The following is a 12,500-nucleotide window of genomic DNA, read 5'->3' on the forward strand; positions in this document are numbered from 1 at the left end:
TGCGGAAGGTGTGTGCTGAGGGATGGCGAAAGGCTGTTGTCCTGGGGCGGAGAGAGCCCTGGTGCGGGGTGTGGGGGTGGGTTTAGATCTGATGGTAGGTGTCAGTGTGATGGCAGGTATGGTAGTTGGGGTTGTAGGTGCGGGTAGAGTAGTGGCACCTGTTGGAGTGACTGTGGGGCCAGGTGTTTGAGTCATAGACATATATAGGTCTACATCATTGGTTGGGGCAGGAGGAGTGATGGTAGGTAGGGTGGCAGGTGGGGTGGCAGGTGGGGTGGCAGGTGGGCTGGTAGGTGCAGTAGTGCCAGCTGTTGGAATGACTGTGGGGGCAGGTCTACGAGTCATAGACATATATAGGTCTACATCATTGGTTGGAGCAGGAGGAGTGATGGAGGAAGAGAGTGGTCTGTGGAGGGGTCTTGGGGCGGGAGGGGGAGGGGCTGTGGTGACAGCTGGGATCTGATTGGCCAGGCTCCTTCCTTCTGTCTTTGAGGCTATTTGCAGCAGTCTGATATAGCTAAAAAAGAAACATTAAGTATTCAATTGGTCAACCTTTAGGCAACTATGGTTATTGACCATTGATAAAGTGGCACATTCTTCAGTCATGAAGTAAACACTTACAGGAAAAATTAAACCTGTTCTGTGAGAAGCTGCGATTGACTAACTGCAGCTATGTCATAAATCCAGACTACACTGATCGTAAGTGTGGAAGGGAAAGGTTAAAGAACTCTCATCCACATTCTAATAGGCTACTTCTGATTGCTATTAAGACAAGAGTTTAACATAGGGGTGCGTGTGGTAAGTTGAGCCACCTTTGTTTCTAGGAAACTATACTCAACATTTATAATTTGACCAAATATTTAGGAAGAGTTAATCATTTCATAAGTCTTAATATGAGGTCCTAAACCTAGCATGATAGTGCATCCTTGTAGCTGTGTGGGCTAATATAGTCTAAATGTTTGTCTTTGGTCAAGTTAAGCCAATGGTCTAGCCACAGGGAAGTTAGGCAAATTGAAGTGTAACATGTTGTTATGTTAAAAGTGTTTGTTAGGTGTTAAGCCTGTGCCAAAAGATGCTTAATATTATTAAAAGACAAAAAAGCGATTGTGATTGTGTTGAATTGTGTTTGGGAAATAAAGATAGACATGGATTTAAAAAGGTAGTGGTAATATTTCATTCAGTACAGACATTTGTAGACGGCAACTTACCCTGTCCCATGGCTCAACATACCTGGGGTAAGTTGTGCCTAGAGACCAGAAGCTATGTTTTCAAAACTGTAATGTTTACAGTTGAAGTCGGAAGTTTACATACACCTTAGCCAAATACATTTAAACTCTGTTTTCACAATTCCTGACATTTAATCCTAGTAAAAATTCCCTGTCTTAGGTCAGTTTGGATCACCACTTTATTTTAAGAATGTGAAATGTCAGAATAATAGTAGAGAATTATTTATTTCAGCTTTTGTTTCTTTCATCACATTCCCAGTGGGTCAGAAGTTTACATACACTCAATTAGTATTTGGTAGCATTGCCTTTAAATTGTTTAACTTGGGTCAAACGTTTCGGGTAGCCTTCCACAAGCTTCCCACAATAAGTTGGGTGAATTTTGGCCCATTCCTCCTGACAGAGCTGGTGTAACTGAGTCAGGTTAGTAGGCCTCCTTGCTCGCACACGCTTTTTCAGTTCTGCCCACAAATGTTCTATAGAATTGAGGTCAGGGCTTTGTGGTGGCCACTCCAATACCTTGACTTTGTTGTCCTTAAGCCATTTTGCCACAACTTTGGAAGTATGCTTGGGGTCATTGTCCATTTGGAAGACCCATTTACGACCAAGCTTTAACTTCCTGACTGATGTCTTGAGATGTTGCTTCAATATATCCACATAATTTTCCTTCCTCATGATGCCATCTATTTTGTAATGCAATAAAATGCAAACTAATTACTTAAAAATCATACAATGTGATTTTCTGGATGTTTGTTTTAGATTCCGTCTCTCACAGTTGAAGTGTACATATGATAAAAATTACAGACCTCTACATGCTTTGTAAGTAGGAAAACCTGCAAAATCGGCAGTGTATCAAATACTTGTTCTCCCCACTATAGATACTTTTGTACCTGTTTCCTCCAGCATCTTCACAAGGTCCTTTGCTGTTGTTCTGGGATTGATTTGCACTTTTCGCACCAAAGTATGTTCATCTCTAGGAGACAGAACGCGTCTCCTTCCTGAGCGGTATGACGGCTGCGTGGTCCCATGGTGTTTATACTTGTGTACTATTGTTTGTACAGATGAACGTGGTACCTTCAGCCGTTTGGAAATTGCCCCCAAGGATGAACCAGACTTGGCTGATTTATTTTGATTTTCCCATGATGTCAAGCAAAAAGGCACTGAGTTTGAAGGTAGGCCTTGAAATACATCCACAGGTACACCTCCAATTGACTCAAATTATGTCAATTAGCCTATCAGAAGCTTCTAAAGCCATGACATCATTTTCTGAAATTTTCCAAGCTGTTTAGAGGCACAGTCAACTTAGTGTATGTAAACTTCTGACCCACTAGAAATGTGATACAGTGAATTATAAGTGAAATAATCTGTCTGTAAACAATTGTTGGAAAAATTACTTGTGTCATGCACAAAGTAGATGTCCTAACCGACTTGCCAAAACGATAGTTTGTTAACAAGAAATTTGTGGAGTGGTTGAAAAATGAGTATTAATGACTCCAACCTAAGTGTATGTAAACTTTCGACTTCAACTGTACATTAATTCTGATTATTCCCAGGTATACACAACATCCTGAAATATATGTAGATATCTTTGGTAGAAAGAATAGTACATTTCCCTTGACGGAGTGATGTAAATTGTTTTTAAAAAATCAAGTTATCCCACTCTCCCCTATGAGTATAGTATTTGGTATAGTCAGGTATTTTTTGTGAGGTGAGGAAAAATTCCCCTCAGTGTTATTTAACTGCAAGTGTGGAGGAAGTAAATAATCTGTTTATTACTTAGAGTATGAAGGCATTGGTCAAATCATAGCATATAATCTTTGACAATCTGACATGCCTAAACTATACTTTAGTCTACAATCTGAGCTCATCTCAGTAGTTTATAATTTTACGCAAGTGATATTGAAAAACGCTGTGAATGAGAAACATAAATGTTGAGTTTGTACAAAGAGGCTATTATTTGCACTTGCTGATGGTCTTTATTCATAGAAATAAAGAGAACTAATAGAAAATGTATTTGAGGGAGTTCCTTACACTGAAATAATTTCATTAGAGAGAATGACCTATTTGGAACTATTTGGGGTTAGAGACTGATATAACCCAACCATCAGCTCTGGGAGTTCACAGCTACAGAGTAGCTTCTGTGTAAAATTGAATCTACTTTACATTCACTAAATTTGAACAGAAAGACCTGGCTACAAATTAAGTTACAGATTAGGCTACAAACTGCAATATAACACCAGAGAATATGATAATAAAAAGAGGTTACTCACACATGAGAACAGGCATCAGGGTGATGTGGGTCCGTCAGGGTACTCCTACAGATGGGACACTCATCCTCAGATGGGGTCTGTAGGCTTACTGCAGAGTGGGCCATACTTGGGCTGGGACAGTTGTCTCTGTCAGACAACCCGGGACAGAATTCACTAGTGTTTCTTCTCCACTATGAATAATGATGTATGGAGCAATCGATAGAGCAGCGAGGGAAACTCCAAACACAGCTGACTGTGTTCTTTACGCTCAGCCCAGATACTTTTTGGACTGGATTTACTTCCTTTACTGAATGCACTCACTTTCCGGGAGTGGGTGTGTGTGTTTGTGTGTCACACTCACAACCAGGTTCTAGGCTAGGGCATGGGATGGGAGTCACACCACACAGTTGTAAAAAAATATAACACATTTTATTAAACAATGAGTATAGAAATGTTACACAAGCTGACAAAACACAATAGTTATCTTGCTGGCTGTCTCCAAGTCCACACAGCCAAACATAAATTGTATTCAGGTTACGTACAGCTAACACATTAACACATACCCACAGAAACTGAATAGAAGAATTGTCAACTGTGAATAGGTGTACAGTGGGGAAAAAAAGTATTTAGTCAGCCACCAATTGTGCAAGTTCTCCCACTTAAAAAGATGAGAGAGGCCTGTAATTTTCATCATATCTGAATGTACAATAATCGATTACCTGTATCATTAATCATGAAAACATGCACTATTGGTTTGGGAATGTCTGCTTCAAATAGACATTGTTGTACTTTGTGTTTGATGGGTTGTCTTCCATACAGACGATGCCGGTGACAGCCCGAGCGCTGGAGACAATGATACGATTGTCCACGGCCCACGCCAAAGCCCGCATGAGCAAGACCACAGACTTTGTTGACGCAGAGGCTGCCCTGGAGCTCATGCAGTTCGCCTACTTTAAAAAGGTAATGCTGGGATCAAACAGTTTGACACTGGATACATTCCTTCTTCATTGTAATTTGGAGACAAAAGGCTTATAACTATATGGATAGGTTTTAATTCATGTTGCTATGTGTACTGTCCTGTCTACATGTAGATTCTGGAGAAGAAGAGGAAGGTTGTAGAGGACGACATGGATGTGAGCCAGAGCCAATCACAGAGCCAGAGCCAAGAGGTGGCCAGTCAGAGGACGAGCACCAGGTCTGAGCCCGTATTCAAAAAGTAGCTCTGACTAGGAATGCTGGTTATAGGATCAGTTCAGCATTTTGGATCATAATGAAAAAGATTATAATATATTTTATATAGCTCTTTTTACATTACATTACCATTACAAGAATCTCAGATGCTTTAATAAAAACAAACTAAATCAAATCTAGGGTTCTGGCAGTTATTGGACGATTGTCTTCCACAGCTTCAGATGATGGGGTGAGGCAGTTCTAATATATGCACAAGGGAACCTGATCCCAGATGAGCTCTCTTACTGAGACACGTTTTGAATACAGGCCCTGATCTCAAGGATGCAGGGACTGGAGAGACTGGTTGCGTCAAAGGCTAGGTCTGAATAATCTTAAATGCCTTCCTTGTCTCCTTTCCTTGTCTCCTTTCTTTGATGACCAGGAAGCGTACCGGTGTGGGTAAGGAAAACATGGACGTGACAGATGCTGGGGCTGACTCTGACCCTTATGAGTTTGAGGATGAGGAACACAGTAAGACGCGCGCACATACACACACCGTGCACATACAAGGTCTGTCTGTAACCCACCTGGTCACCAATATAGCTCAGTTCTTAGGGTTATAAACCATTTCATCTGCCCCATTATAAGAATACTTTACTATTTTGATTAATTAGAATTATACATTTCTCATCCTTCTCTTTCTCCCTCCTAGCCCAGTCCATTCTGAAACCCAAGCCTGCTGCCTCTCAGAGCCTGAAGAAGAAGCCAGGACAGGACATCAGCCAGGACATCAGCCAGGACAGGTAAATCTCCCCCTCTACTCCCTCTGTTTCTGTAGCCTTAACTCTACTGGCCCATTGTGGTCACTGAGTACTGCACCACTTAGCTACTCCACCCGGTCAGAACTAGTGATTTTAGAGGTAGGCTACACCTTGTCAAGGATTGGAACTGCTCAAACACTTCTCAACAAAATCAACCTCGAAGCCTGTTGCAGGAAGCATGGCATGAATATTTGTTAAAATTACTGCACCATTTATCCACTCTCCAAAGACAGTCAAGGTGGGATGATGTTTATTTGTTTGTTCTCTGACCCCTCCTGCCCAGGCTGAAGCTGTTTAAGGCTGCTCTGATGAAGGCCTTTCAGACTACACGGTCCCAGTCCGTAGCAGTGACGGAGCTCCTGACGCTGGTCAATAAGACCACACACGGTCAGGACGACCACGAGTTTGACGAGCAGGAGGTCGAGAAGCTGCTGGGGCGCATGCAGGACAACAACCAGGTCATGATGTCAGAGGGCGTGGTCTTCCTCATTTAGAGCTGGGGCAGCCAATCACAAGAGCCAGTCCAAACCTGTCTAGTCTACTCATGGTCATCATGAACTGTCTCTAATAAATGGGTTGAGCATGAAATGTGGTCTGGTGGAGTTTGTTCAAATGTAAATGTGGAGTTATTGAAAGGCCCTCTTGTAATGGTGGAGTTTATCCAGGAACCAGTGAATGGTAGTAGTTTTAACTGCAAACTGGAGGCAAGACATAATCCTTTTTTTTATTAGAGAATGTATAAATAGATCAATTTCACATTAACATACAAAATATTTTCCATTGTTGGTCAGGGTTTCTTTTGAAGAGATGGAAGGTCATTGTTAGTCAGGTTTTCCTGTGAAGATGTTAACAAAGGAACAAGTCTCACACTTGTGGTTTTGTCAGCTTTTATTGATCATTATAGCTAACATTTCCATCTATTGATTCACATGATTACTTTGTGTTAAAGGAGGTGGCAATTGTCAGTCAAGTGTTTGTCAGGCTTGATTCTAGGTTCAGTGAAGTTTCTTCACTAGCACTTTCAACAATCTGCCAATGGAAAATGTAAAGAAGGCATTTTAGGTTGGTTGTCACTCACAGTACTAGATGTCAATGTTCTCCACAACGATCACGTCACTCTCCGATCTCCTGGCGTACACCACGCTCGCCATGGCAACCACGAACATGACTGCCGTCAAGCTCATGGACACGGCCATCACCACTGTAGAGGTGTTGGTGGTCTCCTGGCTGGGTGATACTACGGCACTCTTCTCGGACTGATGGACAGCAGAACGAGGGAGGGGCTGGGTCTCCAGCAGTGCAGACACGTCTGAAGAGCGGTTGGGGGGGGGGGGGTTAAGAGGACTTGGTTTAGAACCGAGTGAGAGGTCAAGGTAGTCTAATACCAGATCTGTTTCTCTGTCTTGCCAACTGCTATAGTCATTGTGATCACAGGACTTAGTAAGACTGCATAAACAGATCTGGGACTAGGGCTACAGAACGACTGGGAATGTCTACAGTATGGTTAAGATCCTTCTCCAGTGATGAGAATGTAATGCCTTACCCTCCAGACCGAGGAAGAAGATGGCGTCGTCTCCTTTGATGAAGTTCCTGCTCTTCATCCTGCCGTGGGTGAGATAGCTGCTGGTTCCGGTACCGGGCCCGCGGTAGAATTGGCTGCCGTCAGAACCGTTCACCAGACTGCCCACCTTACAGGGGTTGTCCCAGTAGAACTCATTGCCTGGGGGAGATAAGGGAAAATTTCCTTCAAGGGAAACCATTTGTCTTCTCTCTGATTTCAGGTTCTCCCACACCTCTGTCTCCCTAACTGTTTCTAGTCTCTATTATCACGCTCGTCTCAGATTGGAGAACCTTGCAGCTTCTATGAAGGACAGAGAGCCAATGACATGCTATTATTCGGGGCTTTCTGTAAGCATTTTTTGTGTAAGCATTCTCACAATCTGAGGACAGCTTGTTTGGGTCGGTGGCGATCATGCGGTGGTTGGACATTCTCTGTCTGATGTCCGGGTTCTGGTCCATCAGGACCATGTTGGCCTGTTGCCATGGACAGGGCCAGGTGAGGGAGTCGTCTTTAGGGCCGGAGGTTAGGTGGAAGTAGATGGCCATGCTACCTGGGCTGCTGCGGCCGTTGATGTACACGCTCACCTAGGTAGTTCCATTATTACCAGGCCAGGACAGACGTATTCAAATGCAGAAAGGGAAAGGGGGATACCTAGTCAGTTGTACAACTGAAATGTGTCTTCCGCATTTAACCCAACCACTCAATCAGAGAAGTGCAGGGGGCTGCCTTAATCGATGTTCACGTCATCAGCGCCCGGGGAGCAGTTGTTGTTGGGGGTTAACTGCCTTGCTCAACGGTAGAACGGTAGATTTTTCCAATTTGCCGGCTCGGGTATTCAAACCAGCGACCTTTAGGTTACTGGAACCAACGCTCTTAACCGCTAGGCTACCTGCCGCCCCGGAGGACAGCTTCCCAAAATAAACAAATTCATGGCACCAGCGTCATTGCAAGGATTGCTGGTCCCTTTGTTAAATTCTACCACATTTATGCAAAGAGTTATGGGATATTAGAATATTCACATCTCAACCTTTTTACTATAGTGACCTTGACACTCACCAGGAAGGAGTATCCACTGGGGGACAGGAAGCGCGGGCTGTAGATTTTCACACCTGTCGGTGTGGTTGCTAGGAGACTGGTGAAGTCACGGATGCGCCAGATGTGCTGCGGGCAGGTCGTCTCTGATAGGTTGATGTCATCCAATGAGAGCCCTCCAGTGGATGCCCCTGTGCCCTTCAAACACAACCCAGAACTTCATCTTCACATCCAGGGTCACATGGTACATTTTCCAGGAGTCTCTGACGCCACCTGTAGGACAGAAGGAAACAGACATCCACACAAACCGTATATACTTACTCTCTATACCCCTTCAATTCAAATCTGGACCTCGAAGCCAGCTCCTCTGATTTTTTAAATTCTTCCCCTTTGTAATCAGGGACTGATTAAGACCTAGTACACCAGGTGGTTGCAATTAATTATCAGGAAGAACAGAAAACCAGCAGTAGTCCGGACCTCGTAGGGTAAGATTTGAATACCCTTGCTCAATACTATTGTACACCCAACAAGGGAAAGGGGGATACCTAGTCAGTTCTACAACTGAATGCATTCAACGTAAATGTGTCTTCCACATTTAACCTAACCCTTCTACTGTTGTACAACATTGTTTTGTATGAGCTGAGATGTGATATCAAACCTGTGATATCGATTTTCTGGATGAGGCACTACAAAAATACAATTGGTCAGAGCAATGTAATGTAATTTAGGTAATGTAATGTGTTACATGAAAATACATTAGTGATGGAATGGGAAACTTACCAAGCACCAGAGCATACTGAAGACCAGAACAATCCCTTTAGAAGGCATGGCTCTAGGACTGATGGTAATCACAAGCACAAGAAGAGAAAATGAACAAACTGCAAGGCTTGCAGGATTGTGCAGATTGCATAACATTTATGGTTTGAGATAAAATATCTTAAATTGCTGTCAAATTTATTATTATTGATTGTTTAATAGTCCCCATTAGCTTATGTAAGTGTTACAGGAACATTAATGTACACGCACAAAGGTAAGCACGCACACACGCACGCACACACACACACACACACACGTGCATAATGTTGTTTTGTAGACTTCAAGGATGAGTGCTTAATATTCTTACCCATTTAAAATTTGAGAATAGGTTGAGATCGTTTCGGCCCCAAGACCACTAATCATTCGCTTTACCAGATAAAACTGCGAAACTTCTAGCGCCAGCTATCCTGAGGGAAACTTCGGAGGGAACCAGCTACTAGATGGTTCGATTAGTCTTTCACCCCTATACCCAGGTCGGACGAGCGATTTGCACCAGAGTTTCCTCTGGCTTCGCCCTGCCCAGGCATAGTTCACCATCTTTCGGGTCCTATCGCACGCGCTCACGCTCCACCTCCCCAACAGAGCGGGCGAGACGGGCCGGTGGGGATACCACCTCAGCCGGCGCGCGCCGGCCCTCACTTTCATTGCGCCACGGGGGACACATGATAGGTTTGATTTCAATATTCTTTATTATAGTCATTCTATGTCAAGAATATACAAGGATATTAAATATATGAAAAAGTACAGTACAGTCAAAAGTTTGGACACACCTACTCATTCCAGGGTTTTTCTTTATTTTTACTATTTTTTACATTGTAGAATAATAGTGAAGACATCAAAACTATGAACGAACACTTATGGAATCATGTAGTAACCCAAAAAGTGTTAAACAAATCAAAATATATTTTATATTTGAGATTCTTCAACGTAGCCACCCTTTGCATTGATGACAGCTTTGCACACGCTTGGCATTCTCTCAACCAGCTTCATGAGGTAGTCACCTGGATTGCATTTCAATTAACAGGTGTGCCTTCTTAAATGTTAACTTGTGGAATTTCTTTCCTTTTTAATGTGTTTGAGCCAATCAGTTGTGTTGTGACAAGGTAGGGGTGGTATACAGAAGATAGCCCTATTTGGTAAAAGACCAAGTCCATATTATGGCAAGAACAGCTCAAATAAGCAAAGAAAAACAACAGTCCATCATTACTTTAAGACATGAAGGTCAGTCAATCCGGAAAATGTCAAGAACTTTGAACGTTTCTTCAAGTGCAGTCGCAAAAACCATCAAGCGCTATGATGAAACTGGCTCTCATGAGGACCGCCAGAGGAAAGGAAGACCCAGAGTTACCTCTGCTGCAGAGGATAAGTTAGAGTTAACTGCACCTCAGATTGCAGCCCAAATAAATGCTTCACAGAGTTCAAGTAACAGACACATCTCAACATCAACTGTTCAGAGGAGACTGCGTGAATCTGGCCTTCATGGTCGAATTGCTGCAAAGAAACCACTACTAAAGGACACCAATAAGAAGAGACTTGCTTGGGCCAAGAAACACAAGCAATGGACATTAGACCGTTGGAAATCTGTCCTGTGCTCTGATGAGTCCAAATTTGAGATTTTTGGTTCCAACCACCGTGTCTTTGTGAGACGCAGAGTAGGTGAACGGAATATCTCCGCATGTGTGGTTCCAACAGTGAAGCATGGAGGAGGTGTGATGGTGGTTTGCTGGTGACACTGTCTGTGATTTATTTAGAATTTAAGGCACACTTAACCAGCATGGCTACCACAGCATTCTGCAGCGATACACCATCCCATCTGGTTTGCGCTTAGTGGGACTATAATTAATAGGACAATGACCCAACACACCTCCAGGCTGTCTAAGGGCTATTTGGCCAAGAAGGAGAGTGATGGAGTGCTGCATCAGATGACCTGGCCTCCACAATCACCCAACCTCAACCCAATTGAGATGGTTTGTGAAGGAAAAGCAGCCAACAAGTGCTCAGTATATGTGGGAACTCCTTCAAGACTGTTGGATAAGCATTCCTCATGAAGCTGGTTGAGAGAACGCCAAGAGTGTGCAAAGCTGTCATCAAAGCAAAAGGTGGCTACTTTGAAGAATCTAAAATATATTTTGATTTATTTAACACTTTTTTGGTTACTACATGATTCCATATGTGTTATTTCATAGTTTTGATGTTTTCACTATTATTCTACAATGTAGAAAATAGTAAAAATAAAGTAAAACCCTGGAATGAGTAGGTGTGTCCAAACTTTTGACTGGTACTGTAGGTAAGCACGCATGCACGCACACAGACACACACACACACACACACGTGCATAATGTTGTTTTGTAGACTTCAAGGATGAGTGCTTAATATAATCCTCCAGGACACACGATAGGTTTGATTTCAATATTCTTTATTATAGTCATTCTGTGTCAAGAATATACAAGGATATTAAATATATGAAAAAGTATATCAAAGCTGATATTGAAAAGATCCATTATAGTTGATACATTCGATAGATGCAGTAAACAGGGCATGATTTTATACATTCAAAAGGAAGAAAAGAACAGCTGCAACAATCAACATGTTCGACAACATTGCCATTTTTACAAAGGCTTCTGTGAGCAGCTTTAGCATCAAAATATACAAATCATGATGAGTGTGTTATTTCTATATTGCTAGATTATTGATGTTGTATCTGATATTGATAAAAAATCATCTGGGATTCAAGTTGGCATCCCGGAGAGACTCAATAATGGCATCTTGCAAGTTCAACGTGTCGGTTTGATTGATGTTCTGTGGACCAAAGAAACATCTTATTAGTGTGTGTGTGTGTGTGTGTCTGTGTGTGTGTGAATGTGTGTAGCCTACCGTGTAGTCCTTGGTATAGTAGCAGTGTCTCAGGTTCAAATGTATGATGAAGTCCCTGCTGATTTGGTTTGGATTACCGTGAGGCAGAGAGGCACACACTGGACACACCTAGAGGATGCCAGAGAGCAACAATCACTCAGAGCAACAAAGTTTCAGCCCAAGTGGCCAACAACTCCCCTAGGAGTAGAGACTATGGACGAGGAATCCCTGGAGGCAGTGACACGTGTTACTAAGTGGACTATCTTGGTTAAATAAACATTTAATTGAATAAACTCATGTTTGAGACCCAGTGATTGAGAGTAACTGATGACACAACTGACAGCTTTATAGCGATTTATAACAGATATATCACTGACCACGGGCCTGTTGTCATAGTGATGCTTGCCATTGCAGTGAACCCACAGATCCCTCTCATCCAGACCACTCTCCTGGCAGTACGGACAGACAAACGTCATCCTCATCACAGAACTGAGAGAGAGAGAGCGGGAGAACAGACCGACAGACAGACAGAGAGAGAGAGAGTGAGAAACGGACAGAGACAGACAGACAGAGACAGACAGAGAGAGTGAGATAGCAACAGACAGACAGAGACAGAGACAGACAGAGTGAGAGTGAGATGGAGACAGACAGACAGAGAGTGAGAGAGACAGAGACAGACAGAGACAGACAGACAGACAGACAGACAGAGAGTGAGGTAGAAACAGACAGACAGAGACAGACAGACAGAGTGAGAGTGAGATGGAGACAGACAGAC

The 12,500-nt window shown here is 43.0% G+C and overlaps 3 protein-coding genes across 3 annotated transcripts in view; 1 reads left to right on the forward strand and 2 right to left on the reverse strand.

Annotated features, from left to right (window-relative positions):
* Positions 1 to 711: 711 nt before the first annotated feature.
* Positions 712 to 6,012, forward strand: LOC121533895 (maternal DNA replication licensing factor mcm3-like). The gene is made up of 6 exons (XM_041840230.1): positions 712 to 798; positions 4,292 to 4,432; positions 4,564 to 4,667; positions 5,085 to 5,173; positions 5,355 to 5,445; positions 5,747 to 6,012. Exons 2-6 carry the CDS (start codon positions 4,295 to 4,297, stop codon positions 5,955 to 5,957), a joined length of 633 nt encoding a protein of 210 aa, XP_041696164.1. The 5' UTR covers positions 712 to 798; positions 4,292 to 4,294; the 3' UTR covers positions 5,958 to 6,012.
* Positions 6,013 to 6,545: 533 nt separating this feature from the next.
* LOC121532961 (meprin A subunit beta-like) lies at positions 6,546 to 7,341 on the reverse strand. Its single transcript, XM_041838739.2, has 2 exons — positions 7,007 to 7,341; positions 6,546 to 6,772 (listed from the first exon to the last, which is right to left on the reverse strand). Exons 1-2 carry the CDS (start codon positions 7,221 to 7,223, stop codon positions 6,546 to 6,548), a joined length of 444 nt encoding a protein of 147 aa, XP_041694673.2. The 5' UTR covers positions 7,224 to 7,341.
* Positions 7,342 to 11,314: 3,973 nt separating this feature from the next.
* LOC123481308 (E3 ubiquitin-protein ligase RNF138-like) overlaps positions 11,315 to 12,500 on the reverse strand; it is a 5,715-nt gene continuing 4,529 nt past the window's right edge. Inside the window, exons 3-5 of the mRNA XM_045205790.1 lie at positions 12,103 to 12,214; positions 11,747 to 11,854; positions 11,315 to 11,671 (exon numbers count right to left, since the gene is read on the reverse strand). Coding sequence (XP_045061725.1) covers positions 11,591 to 11,671; positions 11,747 to 11,854; positions 12,103 to 12,214 — 301 coding nt within the window. The 3' untranslated portion in view covers positions 11,315 to 11,590. The remainder of the gene's footprint in view (positions 11,672 to 11,746; positions 11,855 to 12,102; positions 12,215 to 12,500) is intronic.

This window comes from Coregonus clupeaformis, chromosome 20 (assembly GCF_020615455.1).
Source record: "Coregonus clupeaformis isolate EN_2021a chromosome 20, ASM2061545v1, whole genome shotgun sequence".
In the NCBI taxonomy this organism is placed as follows: domain Eukaryota; kingdom Metazoa; phylum Chordata; class Actinopteri; order Salmoniformes; family Salmonidae; genus Coregonus; species Coregonus clupeaformis.